Source organism: Bos indicus, chromosome 22 (assembly GCF_029378745.1).
Source record: "Bos indicus isolate NIAB-ARS_2022 breed Sahiwal x Tharparkar chromosome 22, NIAB-ARS_B.indTharparkar_mat_pri_1.0, whole genome shotgun sequence".
Taxonomy (NCBI): Eukaryota; Metazoa; Chordata; class Mammalia; order Artiodactyla; family Bovidae; genus Bos; species Bos indicus.
In genome coordinates this window covers 37,805,086-37,827,249 of record NC_091781.1, presented here as the reverse complement: position 1 = coordinate 37,827,249, position 22,164 = coordinate 37,805,086, and the positions used below count along the sequence as shown (strand labels likewise).

The 22,164-nt window shown below is 42.0% G+C and overlaps 1 protein-coding gene across 3 annotated transcripts in view; it reads left to right on the top strand.

The window, feature by feature from the left end:
- Positions 1 to 22,164, top strand: part of SYNPR (synaptoporin) — a 300,659-nt gene that overhangs the window by 154,022 nt on the left and 124,473 nt on the right. For all 3 annotated transcript variants that reach the window (XM_070776386.1, XM_019985147.2, XM_019985148.2), the window contains one exon: positions 9,900 to 10,024. In XM_070776386.1, coding sequence (XP_070632487.1) covers positions 9,900 to 10,024 — 125 coding nt within the window. The remainder of the gene's footprint in view (positions 1 to 9,899; positions 10,025 to 22,164) is intronic.

Here is a 22,164-nt window from a genome sequence, read left to right as displayed (position 1 = left end):
TCTCCTGCATTGCAGGCATATTCTTTACCACTGAGCCACCAGGGAAGCCCAGAGGTGGCGGAGGGGAATATATTTATATATTTTAGTCAACAAGTGTTTAGGGAGCACCCACTTAGTGCCAAGAGCTGAGATTCATCAGTAAAGATAAGGGCATTACCTTTCCTCAGAGAAGTGGCCAGGCAAAATGTAAACAGGTGAATGCATAATGCCAAACACAGATTTTTAAATGTCTGCTCAGGTAAATAGCAACAGAAGTGAATAATGAGAGTGAGAGTGGGGGTAGGCTGGGGTCAGGTGCCCTTCTCTAGACAGCATAGTCCAAGAAGACTTTCTGTTTGCAGAAGATCTCCGCTTATTTGGAAAGGGCTGCAGAGATGAGAGTGTGTCTAGCTATAAGCTGAGGGGCATGATCTAAGGTGTGCTGAGTGGTACCTGTCCTTTCATTAATACAGCCCTAGGGCCATTGCAGTGCTTGGAGAACAATTGGTACTTGGTCAGTGTTTGGTAACTATCTCAGTTGCATTTCCCAAAAGCAGATCCTGAGACTTGCTTTTGAGAAATGAAGGAATGTAGGCTCAACAAGGTGACCTGAGAGATCATGCCAGGAACACAATGATGAGTGAAGAAATAAGAGAGGAAAAGGAAGACTCCAACCACAGGTGTCATTCATGAGCAGATTTGCTGTAGGCTGCTGCTGCTAAGTCGCCTCAGTCGTGTCCGACTCTGTGCGACCCCATAGATGGCAGCCCACCAGGCTCCAGCGTCCCTGGGATTCTCCAGGCAAGAACACTGGAGTGGGTTGCCATTTCCTTCTCCAATGCATGAAAGTGAAAAGTGAAAATGAAGTCGCTCAGTTGTGTCCAACTCTTTGCGACCCCATGGTCTGCAGCCTACCAGGCTCCTCCATCCATGGGATTTTCCAGGCAAGAATACTGAAGTGGGGTGCCATTGCCTTTTCCGTTGCTGTAGGCAATAGGGCTCAATCCCATTGGAAGAAACTGTATTAAACACACCTCAAAATTTCCCCACAGACAGAGAAGGACACTTGGGGGATTTGTCCACCAATTTCCATCCCACATTGTTTGGAAAATGACATAGAATTGATCCCCGGAACCTTGCACCATGCCCCAGTCATAGGCTCTGTCCCTGCTGTCTGAGATAGCCCTCAACAGAGAGAATTGAATGTTTAGGGAGGAACCTTTGATGCATATGAGGACTGTCCCCCTGACGCTGCAGGTGGCCTGTAGAGAGTGCGGAGGGGATCCTAAGCAGAGCATCAACAGCTTTTCCTACAATAACTAAATCAGTAAGTAAATAATAAGTGATTGAATGTATACAACAAATGAATGAATCAATAATTGAAGTGAAATCAGTCAAATAAACCCAAGGAGAGTGATATGAAATAAGAGGAAATATGAGATATGGAATAAGAGGAAATGTGAAATAAGAGAAGTGAACCATTGAAATCAGCCCCGAGTTCTTGCTCCAGGGGAGAGTCAAGAAAAGTCCTTTGGTTGCTGTGGTGTGCTCAAGCGCAGGTGACTCTACGGTTCTCTTCCCAGTCAAGTTTCAGAGATTTTGGTGGCTTAGAATTGGCCATGGTGGAAGTATTTACACCATAGGAATTGGCAAATGCTGTATAAGTCAAAGCTGTATCTGTGGAGCTCTGATTGTCAGCACACACAGCTTTGTGGTAAGAGAAATGCCACTACTTGGTCCCAATCACCTAATCTCTTTCTAGCCAGGCTCCTTACTCTCACTTATTTCTTCCAAGGGATCTTTCTTGCCAGAGATTGTGCATGAGACCTTGGAAGATGTCCCCTCCCTGACTTCACTGAAGACCACAGTCCCCATGAGAGTCATTTATCAGCCTGATTTCCTGTCCTCCTCCAACCTATTTCTTTCCACTATGCCTTGCAAATTAACCAGAAGGATTAATAGCAGCTTTCACTGATATTCCTCGTGTGGTGCAGTTAATTCAAAGGAGGGAGCTGCTTGCACTCTTTCCAGGGGAAAACCTTTGGTATTGTTAACTGTGTAAAAGTATTCCTGCTATGAGGAATTTTGGTTTGTGGATGTTTATTAAGCCAGAAAGTGCAAGGCAATACTTCTGTTCTCTTTCACCCAGATGTATTCCTAATTAACTGCCTGCAAGGGAAATCTCTGCTGGCTAATTTCATCCATTAGAGAGTAATTTTTGTTGTTAGGAACAGAGCCATAGATCATCCAAGACAGTAGTCAAATGAGAGTTCATCGTAGGAGATTTGTTTTACACTCCTGAACTAGAGGGAAGTGAGTGATTGGGCTGGTGATTATGATATTGATTATCTGAGGTTGTGCTGGAGGCTGAGGTGTCTGCTCTATTTGAGGAGAATTGGAAAGCTGGCAACACAGAACTATTTTTTTCTTTTTTAATTTTCATTGAAATATAGTTGTTTTATATTTATAATATATTTATAATATTGTGTTATAATATTGTGTTAGTTTCAGGTATACAGCAAAATGATTCAGTTACATATGTGTTGACAATATATATATATAAAACATATAAGTTTTTAGATTCTTTTCCATTATAGGTTATTACAGCATATTGAATAAAGTTCCCTGTGCTATACACTAGGTCCTTGTTGGTTATCTATTTTATATATAGTAATGTGAACATTTTAATCCCAAATTCCTGGTTTATCTATCCCCTCTTCCTCTTTGGTAACCATAAGTTTGTTTTCTATGTCTGTGAGTCTATTTCTGTTTTGTAAATAAGTTCATTTGTATCATTTTTTAAGATGTCACATATAAACAATACCATGCAGTATTTCTTTCTGACTCAGTCTTTCTCTTTCTGCCTCACTTCACTTAGTATAAAAATCTCTAGGTCCATCCATGTTGCTGCAAATGGCATTATTTCATTCTTTTTTATGGCTGAGTAATATACACATTGGAGAAGGCAATGGCAAGCCACTCTTGCCTGGAAAGTCCCACGGATGGAGGAGCCTGGTGGGCTGCAGTCCATGGGGTCACTATGAGTCGGTCACGACTGAGCGATTTCACTTTCACTATTCACTTTCACGCAATGGAGAAGGAAATGGCAACCCATTCCAGTGCTCTTGCCTGGAGAATCCCAGGGACGGCAGAGCCTGGTGGGCTGCTGTCTATGGGGTCGCACAGAGTTGGACACGACTGAGGCGACTTAGCAGCAGCAGCAGCAGCAATATACACATATATACAATGGAATATTACTCATATATAAATAATATCTTCTTTATCTATCCTTCTGTTGATGGACATTTAGGTTGCTTCCATATTCTGGTTATTGTAAATAGTGCTTTGATGAATATTGGGTTACATGTATCTTTTCCAGTTATGGTTTTCTCTAGATATCTGCCTAGGAGTACACCCACTGGATCATACGCTACCTCTGTTTTTAATTTTTTAAGGAACCTCCTCATTGTTCTTTATAGTGGCTGCACCAGTTTACATTCCCACCAACAGTGTAGAATGGTTCCCCTTTCTCCACCTCCCCAGAATTTGTTATTTGTAGACTTTCTGATGATGGCCATTCTGAGTGAACTTTTATAATTTCACTTGATTGGGGTAAATGAACTTTTGCCCCTGGACTGTGCCCTTGATGTCTAGGAAGGTGAGTAAGTACACTTCGTTACCAAAAAGAAGGCACAGGTTTGGTTGAGGATGAACACAGGGCCCAGAGCTTGTAGAAATGCATACATGTACACATGCACACACAGAAACACAGTGTCATTAATCTGTCATCAGGTTGCATATAGCCTAGAGAGCTGGCCTCAGATGGAGTTTTTCTCTCAGACTCTTTGCCCTCCCGAGCCTTCCAGTGCCCATCTTCAATTCTCCCTCCATCCTGGCTGCATAACACAAAGTTTTCCATCTCCCAGGGGAGGATATCATCTGTCTTAGGAATCAGCATTAGTCTCTCAGAGTCTAACATCTGCAAGACATAGGGACCATCCTCTCGCTAATATCCATGGCCTCTCTAAGCAACACTTGTCGAGCTGAGAAAGTCTATGTTCCTTTACAACATCTTCCACAATTCTTCTAAAATCCTCCACCCCGACCAAGGGTGAAAAGAGGAAAGAAGGGAGGGAGATAAGAGAGAAGGAAGGGAGGGAGGAAAGGAAAGAAAGAAGGAAAGGAGAGAGAGTGTATTACCCATTCTCTTTAGCAGTAGGTTTGCAGTATGTGTTTGTGAGTCCCTGATGAGCAACATCGGAGAAGGCAATGGCAAGCCACTCCAGTAGTCTTGCCTAGAAAATCCCATGGATGGAGGAGCCTGGTGGGCTACAGTCCTTGGGGTCGCTACAAGTCGGTCACGACTGAGTGACTTCACTTTCACTTTTCACTTTCACACAATGGAGAAGGAAATGGCAACCCACTCCAGTGTTCTTGCCTGGAGAATCCCAGGGACGGCAGAGCCTGGTGGGCTGCTGTCTATGGGGTCGCACAGAGTTGGACACGACTGAAGTGACCTAGCAGCAGCAGCAGCAGCAATGAGCAACATGGGAAACCTCAGGCCACTGCAGCACCATGATGCATCTCTGGTCAAAGAAGTATGGACCATTTGACAATCCTCTATCCATGTGATCAAAAACTGTTCTTCCTGTTATTCTAGAACTAATTAGAAGACTGCTGACTGAGGGAATTTACAGACCAGGATTCTAGTTCCAGCTCTGCTCTTGCTGAGTTTAAGGCAAATGGATTTTCTTCTGTAGTTCTCAATTTCTTCAACAGTGTGGTGATAGGGGAGGGTAAGGGAAGGAGAAGGAAGAGGAGAGACACACTCTAATGGTTTATTGAGAACTCTGAGCCTGATGCTTTGCATGTATTCTCTCAGTTGACATACCCAAATCCACGTGAGGTAGATTACTGTCAACCTCAATTCACCATCCAGCTGCCACATTGACCTTCCATTGGGTCCCTGAACTTGTCAAGCCTTTCCTTCCTTAGCGCTTTCACTTAAGCTGTGCCCTCAGTCCCTGGGGCTTCTCTCCACACCACCCTCCATTGCCTGTGGCTTTCTCGCTTTCATCTTCAAGGTCTTAGCATAAATGTGACATCCTCAGATATAACACCCTGGTCTGGAAGGTGTCCCCCAGAACACAATTTGTAATTATGTTATTTGTATGTTCTTTTAATTCTGTCCCAACCCCCTTCCAGCATTAAACTTCAGAGGTGGCAGGGACCTACTTTTTCTTTGTCTTTTCTCTAACTTTTTACCTTTCTGTTTCCCATCATCTGGCACCTGGTAAATACACCATTAAACAGCTGCTGAATGAGCCAGTGAATTAGTCCTGATTTAGTGGATGTAAGAATGAGGTTGGGAGAAGTTAAATATCTTGCTTGGTGTCAGGCAGCTAGAAATTGGACTCAGGCTCAGGCCTGCCTAACTCTGGAACTGCTCCTGTCTACCACCTAGGGTGGAGTTGTTGGGTGGACTTCCAAGATTTCCAAAGTTCCATCTGACTTTACATTTCTCTGCAACACTAAGAGAATTTCAGATCCCTAAAGGACTTCCATTTCCCTCTCCTCACTCTGTCCTGATGTATCCTAATTATAGGACCAGGTTCCTGGATGATATGTGAGTTAATTTCATTCTCCCAGATATTTCACTTTCAAAACTATCCCTATAATATTATTCACTCATCAGGACCCGACTCTTCCGGTGTTGTACAGACATTATCTGTTTAATCTTCACCAAACCCATGTGAGTTTCATATCAGTCACACAGTATGATTTCTCTTTAATCAGTGAGGACTGTGGGGAATGCAAGGTAACCAGAAAGCCCGTAGGTATCATATTTAACTCAAGTTCAATGTCTTATGTTTTCAGAGCTCGATAGACATTAAAAGAAAAAGTAGTGGTGTGTGTGGTTTCAGTACTCTGATGCCTTCCTCTACATATCAAATATTTTGAGCTAAATATGTAATTTTAATACATAATTATCTTTCCATCTTAAGTTCATTGCATGGTAATATTAATAATATTTTACTGTATGTAAGGTAAATATTTTCATCTTAATATAAGATGAAAAGCCAAAAGTAGTTTCTTTACAGCCATTAAACCCTGAATTTAAAGGATTTATCTTTGGGTCTTTTACCTCTAAATCACTCTAGTTTAATGTCACAGGGGATTTTAAAGAATACTACTGTTTGAAATCCTTATGGTATCCTGCCACACTTTTAATATAGGATTATTAAGCTTCACACACTGTTGTTGTCAAAAGGAAATATGATCATGTATGCTAAGTGCTGGACACGATAGCTAGCCCATTGTAGGTGCTTAATAAAGCCAACAACAGATAATTCCTCCTAACCTTTTCATGTACAAATGTTGATTACACACTTAGGACTCTTGCCTGAGAGAAGTACACATGTGTAAATACCAGACAAATCTGCATGGATTCAGAGAGGACTGCACATAAATACATACTCCATCTCATTTCCTTCTCTCAGTGATTTGGGAGGACACTGAGGATATTTCTGTTGTACAGTCTAGGAAAGGGCAATCTCCACATCCTACCACAGGGCTCTGGACCTTGCTATTCCATTTTTTCTTTTGGAAGAAATTGAACTGAAGACGCTGTCATGACATGGCACACAGGACTGTGCCATCCAGTGTTGTATGATGAAACCTAGATTTAAGCATTGAACAATTAAAACCATGCCCTCCTCATTCCTACCAACACTAAGAGCTGACAGAAAGAGAACATCTGGTCATGAGCAAATCCATCTCACAGGGAAACAGATCTGAATCCTGTCAGCCTTGGTGCTCTGAGTGGATCATTCTCAGATTTCATGATGGGTTGGAGTACCTTCTAAATGACTCTGCAAGTCCCATCAGTGATATAAACTAGGAAAGAAAGCTAACAAAGGAAAAAAATAAGGTTTTCTGGAGTGTTTGTATGTTGGTTCATTGGGGCTGATGGTCATATAGATTTAGCTAGGGAGGAAGTCTAAACTTCCTATTTTATGTCCTACAAGATCTTACCAAAATCTCATACACATTTATTTAGAGTGATATCTCTTGTTCACATTTATTAAGTGCTTTTTCTGTACCAGGATCTATTCTAAGTGCTTTACACACATTAACATAGATAAACACATTTTGCTTTTACTACGTCTATAATATCATTTGGTCAAGTTGTTTCTATTTTAAATTACTGAATTTAGAAACCAATAACTTGGTGGATTCTGGATCAAGATGGCAGAGTAGGAAAATCCTGAGCCCATCTCCTTTCACAGACACACAAAATCTAGGACTATCTACAGAACCACTGTCACTGAGGATGACCTGAAGAATAGTAGACCAGGTTTTCTAAAACTAAGAATCTATAAGGAAAAGGCCTCATCAAGTTGGGGCAAAAGAACAGAAGCATGAGCTAGTCAGAACCTACCCACAGAGGGAGGAATGTCACAGCTATGGCAGTTTCCTCTGTGGAGCAAGGGCTTTGAGCCCCACATCGAGCTCCCTAGCTTGGGGGACCTGCTCCAGGAAGACGAGCCTCTGTAACATCTGACTTTGAAAGCCAGAGGGGCTTATGGCCAGGAAAGCTGGAGGGCTGTTAGAAACTGAGACTCTGTTCTTGGAGAGTACACACACACACACGCTCATTGCTCAAAGTCTCAGCACAGAGACAGCAGCTTAAAGAGCACCTGTGTCACAGGAGAAAGAGATTCACTGACTAAACTTAGGACATGTGCTGGAGGGTAGAGATCTGGTGGAACTTCCTCCAGGGACAGAAACACTGGCAGGTGCCATTAAAAAAAAAAACACTCTCCTTCTCCCTAGTGGGCCCAACCCTGGTGTGTACCACTTCTGTCACTCTCCATCAACTGAACTAATACCATGTGTACCAGCCTGGTATATCCCTGAGGACCTACCTTGCCCATCCCATCTGCCCCAGCTGGCTCCTCCAAAGCAGCTTCTGTCACGTTCCACCAACAGGCATTCCCATCTGACACTGGCACCCCTCCAAGGTGGCTCCTCCTCCAGGGGTCCAGTCCTACATACCAGCAAACCCACAATAGCCTCACTTGGGCCTTGAAGCTACTTCAGAGTTAAAGATACACACAGAAAGTGAAGGAATGGGAGAAGATATTCTATGCAAGTGGAAACAGAAAGAATGCTGGAGTATCAATACTTGTATCAGATGAAATAGACTTTAAAACAGACTGTAAAAGGGGACAAAGAAAGGCATTATATCATAATAAGAAAGATCAATCCAAAGGTAAAGCAAATATTAACAGACAAAAAACAAGAAACTGACAACAATACAATAATTGTAGGGGACTTTAACACCCCATTTATGTCAATGGAGAGATCATCCAGACAGGAAATCAGTAAGAAAACATTGGTCTTACATGACACATTATAGCATATTGATTTAATATATAAATACAGATTAGTCCATCCCAAAAGAACAGGATACACAGTTTTCTCATATACACTTAAGAATATTCTTCAGGATAGATCACATTTTAGACTACAAAACCCTTACACAGTAATTCCTTAAGGCAGTGGCACCCCACTCTAGTACACTTGCCTGGAAAATCCCATGGATGGAGGAGCCTGGTAGGCTGCAGTCCATGGGGTCGCTTTGAGCGACTTCACTTTCACTTTTCACTTTCATGCGTTGGAGAAGGAAATGGCAACCCACTCGAGTGTTCTCGCCTGGAGAATCCCAAGGACGGGGGAGCCTGGTGGGCTTCTGACTATGGGGTCGCACAGAGTCGGACATGACTGAAGCGACTTAGCAGCAGCATGCAAAGTAAGCTGGTGTTGCTAATGAGAACCCAAGCTACTATAAGAAGGTGAATTCCAAAGTTTGGTATTTGTTTTCTTCCCATCTTAGGGCATTCTCACCCTCCCAGATATATCTTCTTTCTCTCGAAGACTTATTTGAGTTCCTGCTTCTAATTTTCACTGCCTGATTATCATAGATGCATGTTTTATGCTAGGATAGACTGATATTAGTTGGTAATCAGTTGAACCTTCTAATAGTTGACTCTTGAAAGAGCAAGTAAAACAGAGATGAAACCATGAAGGATGCTTTGAGGTTGACATATATTGAGATGTTGTGCTCCAGAATAGCACATTTTAGGCCTGGAGAATCCCAGGGACGGGGGAGCCTGGTGGGCTGCCGTCTATGGGATCGCACAGAGTCGGACATAACTGAAGCGACTTAGTAGCAGCAGCAGCAGCAGCAGCCACTTCCTCCACCCATCAACCCTAAAATTCTTTGTGCATTTTTAAAAATCTGTATTATTCCAAAAGACAAAACATGTGTTTTGCAGAAAATACAGATAACCAAAAAGAAGGAAGCAAGGAAACATCTGAAATTCTCCCCACATGGAGATATCTATCATTAATCCCTCAGTGTGTAGCTTTCCAGAGACTCTGATGTAAGATTACATCTCTACCTTCTGTTGTGTGACAGTTCTTTACACAGATGCTGTTGTTCACTCACTAAGTTGTTTCTGACTCTTTGCAACCCCATGGACTGCAGCAGATCAGGCTTTCCTGTTCTTTACTATCTCCCAAAGTTTGCTCAAGTTCATGTCCGTTGAGTTGGTGATGCTAACCATCTTTACACAGATATTTGATATCAAATGCAGATATTTTGTCCTTGTATTTAATTTTTCTGAGCAAAATTACTCCAGCTTTCCAGGCAATTTTTCACACCCCACCATTCCACTCTCCATCATCATCCTGGCCTTCATTCCAGCCTAAACCATATATGATGCCATACTTGGATGGTCATACTTGCCATCCTAACCTCTCTCAATGTAGACACTAACCTCCTGTTGACATATTTCATGAGATCAACACCATTCTAATAGCTGCCTTCTCTATTCTTTCTTTGTTCTCTCCAGCTTTTTGCAATCTTTGCATTTGCAACATGCGGTGGTTATTCTGGAGGCCTGCGGCTGAGTGTGGACTGTGCCAACAAGACGGAAAGTGACCTCAGCATTGACGTGGCGTTTGCCTACCCATTCAGGTAGGGAATGGTGCCCTCTTACAGAGAGGCAGGGAACTTTGTTCCTTCTGTGGTTTCTTTTAAAAAAGGTACAATCTCCCAGGAATTTCTGGGTAAAAAGAAAGGATTCTCCCTGAGCCTGCAAAATGCCCAAATAAGTAAAATGCCCATCCAGCACCCTACCCTGGGAAAAGTTATTCTCTGGGAGTTGTAGCTTTAAACCAGAATGAACTCTTCTCCCCAACCCAAACTGCTACAAATGGCCCAATGTTGGAGTTTTATCAATATGGAAACCTCAGTTACACAATTCCTTCCTCCCCATCCATATTTTCATGAGTTCTCTCAAATTCTCTCTAAAATTGTGTGGTCACCTTTCATTTCATATCAACTATGCAGTCCTGGCTGATAATATGTTTAATGGTATTAATAGGGAATAGTGTTTCCATCTGCTAGACATTGTGCTTAGCTTTTCACCTGTTTAATCTCATTAAGTCATCACAATGACCTTGTAAGGGGAGTACAGGTGTCATCACCATTTCAAATGAGGAATCTGAGGTGCAGGTACATTTTCCCAGCTTCCCTTGGTCAGTAAATGGCAAAGTCAGTATTTGAGCCTACCCAGGGTATGCCCAGAACTGACATCTCTATTCCTATACTTAAGTTGCTTGAGATAATTCTTTCAACCTCTTTATAAGTTCATGATGAAAGATAAGACCTGTCTATAAAATAACGGCTATATACCTATCAAGATTTGTCCCAAGTCAGATGTCTTGTGGTTATGATCCAAAGTGGATTAATTGAAATAAAAATCTAAATGATTCGTTTCTGTAAAACTACCAAATGCTTGGTACCAAAAAACTGGTGTGATTTTTGAGAACAACTTTCAACATAATATTTTGGCTTCTTATTAATATACTCTCTTGTGTGCACTTCAAGTTAGCAAACATTTGTCAAACAGTCATTTTGTGCCAGATACAGTGCTGGCTCTGTAAATGCAGAGAAAGGTAGAAATTTGCTCCTAAAAACTTTTCTTAAACAGGTAAGTACAGTGTTTTCCAAAATCTTTCCCACGGAACCCTAGATATTTAATGTTTCTAAAAAGAAAGGAAGAGAGAAAGAAAGAGGAAAGGGATGAAGAATAGGAGGGAGGAGAGGAGAAAGAGCTGGAGAATCATTAAATGATTTGATAAAATAAGTTTAAGAAATACTTCTTAGCACTTTGCCCTTTTAATACACATTTTGAATCACCAAGAACACAATGTTTCTCCAAATGTATCTGACCACAGAAAGCCTTTCTCACTGAACATCTCAGAAGATTAATATATCATGGAACATATCGATCTAGTAAACCTCTCCTAGTCCAAAACAAAAATGTCTCAGTTCACAGGCAATGAATCACACAGACGTGGCATTTACACCAATGTATTAAACGGTTTTTAAGAACTGTACAGTAATACAAGTTACAAACACCTCTGCTCAAGTAGATTCTCTCCTAATAAACTAATAAGAGAGTCCAAAGCAGAGAAATACTAACCATAGAATGCCTGGTAATTTAGTAATAAGAGTTTCCTATGCCAGTGGTCAGAGAAGGCAATGGCACCCCACTCCAGTATTCTTGCCTGGAAAATCCCATGGATGGAGGAGCCTGGTAGGCTGCAGTCCATGGGGTCGCTAAGAGTCGGACACGACTGAGCGACTTTACTTTCACTTTTTACTTTAATGCATTTGAGAAGGAAATGGCAACCCATTCCAGTGTTCTTGCCTGGAGAATCCCAGGGACGGGGGAGCCTGGTGGGCCGCCGTCTATGGGGTCGCACAGCGTTGGACACGACTGAAGTGACTTAGCAGCAGCATACCAGTGGTAGTTGGGGTAGGAATGTCTGACATGTCTGAAGGTTCTGGAGGAACTCCTTGGCTTTTGTGTCGAATAACTGAGGCAATGTGTGCAAACTGCTCAAGAAAGGGGATCTAGGAGAAGAGAGAATTGCCATGATCATGACTGAATAGGGGGAAGGGGTTAAGGAAAGACAAAGAGAAAATAATAGGAGAACCATTTTAAAGTGAAGACGATAAATTTAGGTTTGATCATGCCAGGTTTGAGTTATTTTCTATCAAGAAGTTTCATGCTTAAATCCCATATAAGGAGTGAGAGGGGAGCCTGCAAATGGGGCTCCAAGAGTCATAATCATGGAGTGAAAAATAGGTCCTGAACTAAGAGAGGTCATCAAGAGAAATAGAAGAGTAAGCACACAGGGCTAAGCAATGGATGATATTCACATGTAGAAGAAATGAAGAAGGAGAGGAATAACTGAGGGAGAACAAGAAGAGCCAAAAGAAAAAGAGAGAGGACCACTAGGCAAGTGTAGGCTTCGTGGAAAATAGGGATATGTCATGCATGAGTGATCCAACTCAGCACTTCAGAGAAGTGAAGAAGTGAAAATTAAAAGGCCAGTGGATGGAACAAATGGTAGTCATTAAGGAATTTCATGAGATATTTCAATAGGAAAGAAAGCATGCCAGACTGTTGGAGAATGGAAAATAGAATTTGGTATTTTTCCCTCAAATAAGTAAAATGCAAAATGCTAAGGATCAAACCATTTTTCCTTAAGCCCTGGTGGCTTAGACGTGGTTAAAGCATCTGCCTGCAATGCGGGAGACCTGGGTTCAGTCCCTGGGTTGGGAAGATCTCCTGGAGAAGGAAATGGCAACCCACTGTAGTACTCTTGCCTAGAAAATTCCATGGACAGAGGAGCCTTGTAGGCTACAGTCCATGGGGTCGCAAAGAGTTGGACACAACTGAGCGACTTCACTTCTGTATGAGATGATGTTTGTGAAGAAAGAGAGCAAGGTTATTAATGACCTTTTTGTAGAGAAGGCGTTCACCTCTGCTTCTGGAAAGTAATCATCTCATTCGATGGCATGGTGATAAACTTGCCACCTTGGCTAGACAGCAATAAAGTTTTCCATAATAAAGGTATAAAAATCTTCCATCATTTGAGAACAACTGAATATAGAGACTAAGAGCAGATTCATAATAAAAATAAATTAAGTTGTTATGTCACTTTTATGTCTGGAGACACCCATCAGAATAAAAAAAAAAAAAGTTTTCCATCAATTTCAAGCATTCTTATAGATATGGGATTGGTAATCCTTGCTTTAGATAATTAACAAAATTGTCCTTGATTAATTTATCCTTAGGCACCAGAGATATAGAGAAAAATATGTGCATGAAAATATTTATTGTTGAATTATTCTAAGTACTTCAAAATTAGAAATAACTTGTGTGTCCCCAAATAAGGAATCAGTTAAATAAAATGTGATAGGCAACCAATAAAAGTCATTTTTTCAAATAACATGTAAGGACATGAAATGCTCCCAGCATTTTATTAGGAGAAAAGCAGAATACAAAACTATATATATATATATATATATATATAAAATATATGTTTCAGTTCAGTTCAGTAGCTCAGTTGTGTCCGACTCTTTGCGACCCCATGAATCACAGCACGCCAGGCCTCCCTGTCCATCCCCAACTCCCGGAGTTTACCCAGACTCATGTCCAACGAGTCAGTGATGCTGTCCAGCCATCTCATCCTCTGTCGTCCCCTTCTCCTCCTGCCCCCAATCCCTCCCAGCATCAGAGTCTTTTCCAATGAGTCAACTCTTCGCATGAGGTGGCCAAAGTACTGGAGTTTCAGTTTTAGCATCATTCCTTCCAAAGAAATCCCAGGGCTGATCTCCTTCAGAATGGACTGGTTGGATCTCCTTGCAGTCCAAGGGACTCTCAAGAGTCTTCTCCAACACCGCAGTTCAAAAGCATCAATTCTCTGGCGTTCAGCCTTCTTCACAGTCCAACTCTCACATCCATACATGACCACAGGAAAAACCATAGCCTTGACTAGACGGACCTTTGTTGGCAAAGTAATGTCTCTGCTTTTGAATATGCTATCTAGGTTGGTCATAACTTTCCTTCCAAGGAGTAAGCGTCTTTTAATTTCATGGCTGCAGTCACCATCTGCAGTGATTTTGGATATACACACATATATGTATATATGTATATATGTGTGTATATAATGATTCCAATTTTGTTTTAGTTTATACTGGCTGATCATAGGACTGTAGCATATATATAGACTATATATACATATATATATATGTATATATGTGTATGTATATATATATAATGATTCCAATTTTGTTTTAGTTTATGCTGGCTGACTACAGGACTGTAGCTTATATATAGACTATATATATGTATATACATATATATGTGTATGTGTGTGTATATATATAATGACTCCAATTTTGTTGTTTATACTGGCTGACTATAGGACTATAGCACATACTGACATTGCCCATACCTATCAGTCACTCACAATTCACATCTACACCTACACTTTTTATTGTAAACCCATGTGGCTGTTAAAGGGCTTTCTCTAGTCACAGGAACCTGCTTGGTTAGTATGCAGGGCAGGCCAGAAATGCTGGGGAGTTAATGACTCCTAGAGCTGCTCTCATCCAATGACAAGTGTGAACTGGAGGATAAATATCCCAAATTCCTCACCTCTCATGGGCTACCACACTAAGCTCTCCGAAGTACCCAGCAGGGTAGCTCCACCCCGTGTTCATTAACACACCTCTTCTTACCTGTTTTCCCTTTCCTCTCTCAGTTCTCCACTGCCCTATTGGTGTTTCCAAAGATGAATCCTCCAAATACCAGTTGCACTCAAATGTTGATCTCAGGATCTGCTTCCCGGTACCAATCTGCCTAAGACAGTACCATTATGTGAATTATGTGGATGGGTGAATGGGTGGGTGGATGGATAGACAGAGAGGTAAAGATAAATGATAGAGAGATCCCTGCTTCCTCCCACTGTCAATCATGTTGAGCACTGCTTCAAATTGGTCAGAAATCAAAGCCTTTAGTCCATAACATCTCCTTTAGTGATTTACAGTTCAGATTTCAAAGTTGAAGTCACCTTTGGTTTTCTTCATTCAGGGCATCTTAAACGACAGCAATAGTACATGTACTTCAGCCTTAGCTTATGAAAATGAAATGATTGCTGAAAGTTGGGAGGTGATCCATTGAGATCTCCCAAATGAATTCTGCCTAAGACGAACTCTATAATCAGTCCACTGCAAATATATTCTCCACATTTGGTGATTAATCACATAGCTTTTCATTTGGGATAACAACAAAAGTTATGTCATATTTATAGAGATTCTGTCATGATCACTGTATCAAATGTTCATTTATTTCTAGGTGGTGAGATTATGAGTACATCAAACATTCTTTGTATACTTGCCCACATTTTCCAGATTTTCTGCAACAAGTTTTATGTTCTTCTATACTGTGAATCTACTGAAGCAACATAATGTAGCTTGAACTATAGAGATGGAACTTTGGAATTTACTTACTGTCTTTTTAAACAGTATTACTTACTCTCTCTTTCCTTATCTATAAAACAGAGACAGTGTTACCTATTTCATAGTGGTGTTTCATGAAATGAATCATGTATAGGAAACGGTTTAAGCAAGGCCTGGCACTCACAAAGTTCTCTTTTAGTGTATTGTTTTTACTTTCATTATCAAGAAAAGGTAATTAAAAATAGAGAGCTGAGGAAGATAATTATTCTAGTTAATTTGCAAAATTACCCTCAAGACAATATGTTGGTTATATTTTACCCAGAATGAAAGCTTCCCCATCTCTCTCTCCCCAAATATGCAGACATTAAAAGAGTGAGTACATATTGAACTATTTCACATTTATTAACTTGCTTTAACTCTTTGATGCTTATTTGGGTTGCCCTCGAAGGTATTCTTCTCATACTCTATTTTTTTTTTTTTCTCTCATTAAACTAATGGGAGCATGAAAGCCTCCCAAAGTACAGAACAATGGAAAAGGCTCACTGGCACAAGCATGGTTTTCCCAGGGTTATTTGGCATGAGCAGAAGGGAGAATGAGACTGTGAATCTGATCTTTGTGATCCTTGAGACAGAATCTGATGGTGGGTCTTCTGTGTTGAAGGAAAGGCTCGTCGGGACTGTTTGCTGACCAATGGCTGCCCAGCGCTGTACGGAGAACAGAAGCACTCTTTATGACTCTGGCCACTTGCTCTGATTCTCACACTTCTTTGTGGAACATAGGGTCAGATGGAAGTTGATGCCAGGAAAGCTGTGGAATTTAGGCCATTATCTGGTAATGCTGGCTCTGTCATGGGGAAAAGCATTTTCCTCCTAAGATCTTCACCCTAGAGCAAAGATGATAAACTTTTTTTTTTACACCATGAGGGCCAAATTGGGAAAAATAAAAATGTTACAAACCATAATTTTTTAATATCTTGTGTTTAGTAAATGCTGCATTTGCAATTACATTTAAACATGTTTTTATTGTTTCTCATTATCAGATGGTTTCACTCTTTTTTGACTAAAATTTCAGAAACTTGATCCTCCCCAGTTGTTCAGCTGGTAAAGAATCTGCCTGAAATGCAGGAGATACAGGAGATGTGCGTTCAATCCCTGGGTGGGGAAGAGCCCCTGAAGGAGGAAATGGCAACCCACTCCAGTGTTCTGGAGAATTCCATGGACAGAAGAGCCTGGAGGGGGTCTTCTTTCAGCCCATGAGGTCACAAAAGAGTTAGACACGACTGAGCGACTTACACACACACTTCAGAAACTTTATAACTATAGTATCTCATGTTAATTTTGTGCCTTACAGTAAATTGTGGATGTGATAAGACCTGGGTCGGGGGGGGGCTTGTCTCTGAGACAGAGAGTTGGGGAGATTGAGAGACGGTATAGCCAAAAAATTAATGGTGGATCTCTGGCCGCATCCCTGGCTTCACATCCAGACTCTGCCACCCAGCAGTTGCGGCAAGTGATAGCCTCCCTGGGCAGGGTTTCAAACTCTAAGAAAGAAATAAGAGTACTTTCCTTGTAGTATGGTTGTGACCATTTAAGTAGGTCGTACAAGTTGTATAACAGAGTCTGGTGCACATCAGGTATTCACTGAATTGTGTCTTGTCCTTGTTAATTTTATCAGTAGAATTTGGTGCAAGGAACTGGCCCAGAGTACAGTTATAGACCAGGGACAAGGACAGTCCTATTTGGAGATATCTACAGTAAAGAGAGGAACTATCATTTATAGGGAATGTCTGTCTACAGAATTCACAAAAAATGTGGCTGCTGCCATGAACCCAGTTAAATTAAAACATCAGAGAATTCATTCACAAACACACACACACAATCCCATCCCACGATTACCCTGGCAACCTGAGCAACTGCTAGATGGGAAAGTTTTGTTGCAACACTTCTCCTAAAGGATAGTGGTGAGGGATTCCATGGAAGGATGTGTTAGTTTGGGTTCTCCCAAAAGCGCATGCTGAGACAAGGATTTGTAGTTTTCTTGGAGGATGATCCCTGGAAATACCAGTAAGTCATCGGGTAGTGAGACAAGGAAGGGAAGGAGGTCAGTGAACACTGGCTTAATGAGCAGGGTGCTCTGGTGGTCATCTGGCACAGCAGAGACTTGTGAGAAACCATGAATAACATGCTTCGCTTCTGGCAAATGGCAAAGCTGGGGATAGTTGTCTAGCAACTCCTGTTGGCCATCAAAAGCTGCCCCTATAGGCATTAACTCCCCGGCACTGCATGCAGACCAAGCATGCACTTGCAGCCCATGAAAGCCTTCAGGCAGGGGTCATGATGCTTACTTTAGAAAGCCATCATCACATACAGAAATGGTGAATACCAGAGAGATGTGGATGGGCAACCAGTGGTCTCTTATACAGTGGGGCCATCTCATCTCTCCTAGGTCTGTGACTGATCGCACATTGGATCATTTATTCATTCCCTCCATAAATAGTTATTGAACACTTACAGTGTACAAGGCCCTGCAGTGTATAGGCACTTGACATGTATTGGTTGGTAAAGTGGACATAGCCCCCTCCCTCATGAAACTGACAATCATTTGGGAATGGGAGAAAGACAGTAAAGAGGTAGACAGAGAACACACATCCTCACTCACACACACACACACACTTACAGTAGTGCTGGTGCATAAGAAAAAGTGAACATTGTACAAAAAATGTGAAATGGAGAGGGCTAAAGGACACCTACCTATATAGAATGATCCAGAAGGACCTCCCTGAGAAAATGGCATTTAAACCAGTCAAAAAAGGAGAGGAAGAGGGGTGGCGAGGGAAGCAAAGTATTATATATAGAATGGATAAACAGCAAAGTTCTACTGTATAGCACAAGGGACTATATTCAATCTCCTGTGATAAACCATAATGGAAAAGAATATATATGCAAACAGTCAGTTTGCTGTCCTGCAGAAATTAAACCCAACATTGTAACAACTTAAAAAAAAAAAAATTTAAAAGACTCACAGAATGGAGAGAAGAATGTTCTAAGTCAAGGGAACAGCGTGGGCCATGCTGAAGTCATAAGACGATGAAGTGGACAGAAGGAGAAGCTGAGCTATGTTAGATTAGCTGGTTAGAGAAACTGTCCGATGAAGTGACAGAGGAGTGCAAACCTGCAAGAATTAAAAGAGAGAGGAAGAGACAGCTGCTCACTCCTTGGAGATCCCCGAGGGTGTATTCCAGGGACAGGGAGAGCCAGTGCAGGGGCCTGATATCTGAGCCTGGGGAGAGTCTGGGAAGCAGCGAGGACACCAGCACTGCTAGGTTGGAAGGAGGAGAGGAAAGGAGGCGGGAGACAGGCTTGAAGAAGTGGGCAGCAGCTGGATCACACAGGGTCAGGAGAGAGAGCATGACAAACTGGTATTTTATAGTGTGTAGGATGGGAAGCCATCGGCGGTTTTGAGCAGTGGAGCCATGCAATTTATATTTTTAAAAGACCTGGCTTGCAGCTTTGAAAATAGCCTTAAGGGAGTGTGTGGCAGGGGTGGGAGTCAGGAAGGCTGGTTGGGAGGCAGCTGCAGGCAATCAGGGAAGGGACAGTGGGGGTTTAGACACAGGTGGAAGCAGCGGGGAAGGTCTGTGTGGTATGTAACACATCAGATTTGCATGGTCATCCATGCCTTAGCTATTATGGAAATTTGCGTCTTCAAGCCAGCCTGGTTTGTCAGCTTTTCGCAGCTTTTTTCATCACTTTTGTCAGTGATGTTGGACAGCATTTGGTCAGTAGGAGGATCAACTTTAACATTTTTAGTTTCTTGTTCCCAACATTAGCTTGAGCATCCCCTTGGGAGGGGTCACTTGTTTTACAACACTGCATGTCATCCAGGATAGTCAAAACATAGGTAGGCAGCCAGCAGAGTTAACTTGAATGGAAACTTACACAATGCATTTCTGAAAGCAATAAGAAATATATGAAGTAGATAACAATTCCACTCATGGAATACAGTTTGAAACAAGTTATTGCCCATATACAGTCAGGAAAAGAGACCTCATGCCAAGTGATTCAGTTTTTTTAAGTTAATATAGGGAACTAGAGAGGCTGGGCTTTCATGATCATATCAGGAGGCAATTCACAGATTAGAGACTGTAGGAATTCACCACAACCCCTAAGACTAGAGCGTGGGTGGCAGAGTTAGGCCTTTGAGCCAAATCCAGCCAGCCTACAACCTGCTTTTACTTAGTTCATGAGCTAAGAATGGTTTTTATATTTTTAGTGATTAGATTTTAAACATTGTATGTGTACAGTACCTACAAAATATCTTTGGTTTTCCCTGTTGGCCCATAAAGCCTGAAGGATTTACTATCTGTCTCTTTGAAAAGTTTACTCACCCCTGGGCAAGAGGCTATAATGGGAGAAGTTGGTCTTATTAGAGCACAAGATGGGTTACCCGAGTGAGCAAAAGCTGGGACCACAGATGGAGGAGGTGTTCAGAGGAACATGAATGAACCAAGGTGGAAATGCAGCCACTCTGGACATGCGACCCAAAGCAGCAGGAGAAAGAGGGGTGGGGGGTGGATGTTACGTGTTAGGAATGTTAGATGTCTGCTTCATGGTCCCATTAACCTCCATTTCTGCTTCCTTCTGTTTGGAACTGGAGGAATGTAAGAGCATTCTTTGCATCCCCCAGAGCTATCAAGCAGGTGGCCAGATATTCTGGCTTCTCCCTTGCTTCTGTCCTCTAGCCTCCCACCAGATCTTCCCATTGGCCCAAACTAACTGGAAGCCAGTGGGAAAGGAAATCTGACCCCTGAGAATCAGAGCAGAGCAGGCGAGGAGCAGGTCATGGAACTGAGAACAAACAGGCAATGGCCAGCAAAGAGTTCCCCTCTGAACGTCAGTTTCATCTACAAAATGTGCAAATTGGATTGAAGCTTTTTTAAGAGAGTTAGTTAGACCTCTGACTCTATGAGAGCAGAAATACACTCTCCTAACTTCCATTCCAGAGGAATGGTTATACTTAACCTCGGCCAAGAACCTGGGTAGCACCCCAGCCACTGCTGCTTCAGAGAGAGCAGACAGAGATGTAAAAATTCAACAAAATTACTCTTTGTGTCTTTTTCTTTCACCCTCACAGGGTTCTGATATTTGTCCTATTCCCATAAAATCTGAACAGGGCTTTTTAAAACCTAGATTTGGGCATGCATTGAAAATAATTGTAGGTTATGTGATGAAGGCTGTTGTTTCTGTTGAGCTCCCATAGGGAGGTGACAAGTGGCAGAGATTAAATCAGTGTATGCTGGGTGAGCCTTTTATGTAGCTTTCGGTCTCCTTGTGTGTCATTTTACAGAGCAGGCATGGGGGAGTGTGGTGGGCAGAGCCTCATTACCTGGGACAAGCCCTGCTCCCTAGAAGAACGCACACATTGCTCTTTTTCGAAGTTATAAAAGACAAGTTCCAGTTCTTCCTTTCAGCTGCTTCCTTTCCTAGGATTGGAGGCAGGAGTTGGGGGATTGGGGTTGAGTTGCCCAGAAAAGGATAAAGGAATTTAGCAGTAGTCTAGGAATATCAGAAGGAAACATCCCACTCATACCTCTCTGTATGTTTATCAGGAATGTTAGGTGTCTGCTCCAGGGTCCCATTAACCTCCATCTCTGCTTCCTTCTATTTGGAACCAGAGGAATGTAAGAGCATTCTTTACATCCCCCAGAGCTATCAAGCAGGCAGCCAGAAGTCTCACAGTATACTTTAGGATGTTCAGCTGGTGTCAGTCCCTAGCCCTACCCATCCCTAAAAGAATGGCATCTTATGAGCCATGAGAGGAACTGAATTCTCTGGGGACTACGGGGTCAAACAAAAAGGAGGCAGATGCTCAACTGCCTTGCTTGCCAGATGCTGGGCAAACAGAGCTGAAAAGTAAATGCATGGGAGCCTGGGGCTGCAAATGGTGACATCTGTGAGGCTAGCATTTGGATTCCTTATTCCTCTTCCAGGACCCAGCTGTGGGACTTCAGAGGCCTGGATGTGAGTCAGGACTGCACACTGTCTCTCAAAGTCAGGTTCACTTTTCTAGATTCCGCATATAAGCAATATTATATGATATTTGTTTTTCTCTATCTGACTTACTTCACTCTATATGACAATCTCTAGGTCCATCCATGTGTCTGCAAATGACACTCTTTCAATATTGAAATATTAATATATACACTACTTACATAGCTTCCCTGATGGCTCAGCAGTAAAGAATCTACCTGCCAATGCAGGAGAAGCAGATTTAGTCCCTAGGGTGGGAAGATCCCCTGGAGAAGGAAGTGGCAACTCACTCCAGTATTCTTTGCCTGGAAAATCCCATAGACAGAGGACCTTGTGGGCTACAGTCCATGGGGTCACAAAGATTTGGACACCACTTAGTGACTAAGCAAAAACAGCAACAACATTACTGTATATAAAATAGATAACCAAAGAGAACCTACGTTATAGCACGGGGAACTCAGTGCTCTGTGGTGATCTAAGGGAGGAGGGAATTTTTAAAAGAGTGAATATGTGTATACATAGAACTGAATCTATTTGCCATAGAGCAGATACTAACACGACCTTGTAAAGCAGCTATACTCAAAAAAAAAAAAAAAAAAGTCAGGTTCAGAGACCTCCCCCCACCCCTTCAGTCTGCATTCATGTCATGTAGAAATCTTAAAATGGAGATTCCAAGATCCTACCCGAGGCCTACTTAATCAGCATGACTGCTGTACTGTACTCCCCAAATGAGTCTTAGACACACAGAAATTGGAGAACTGCTG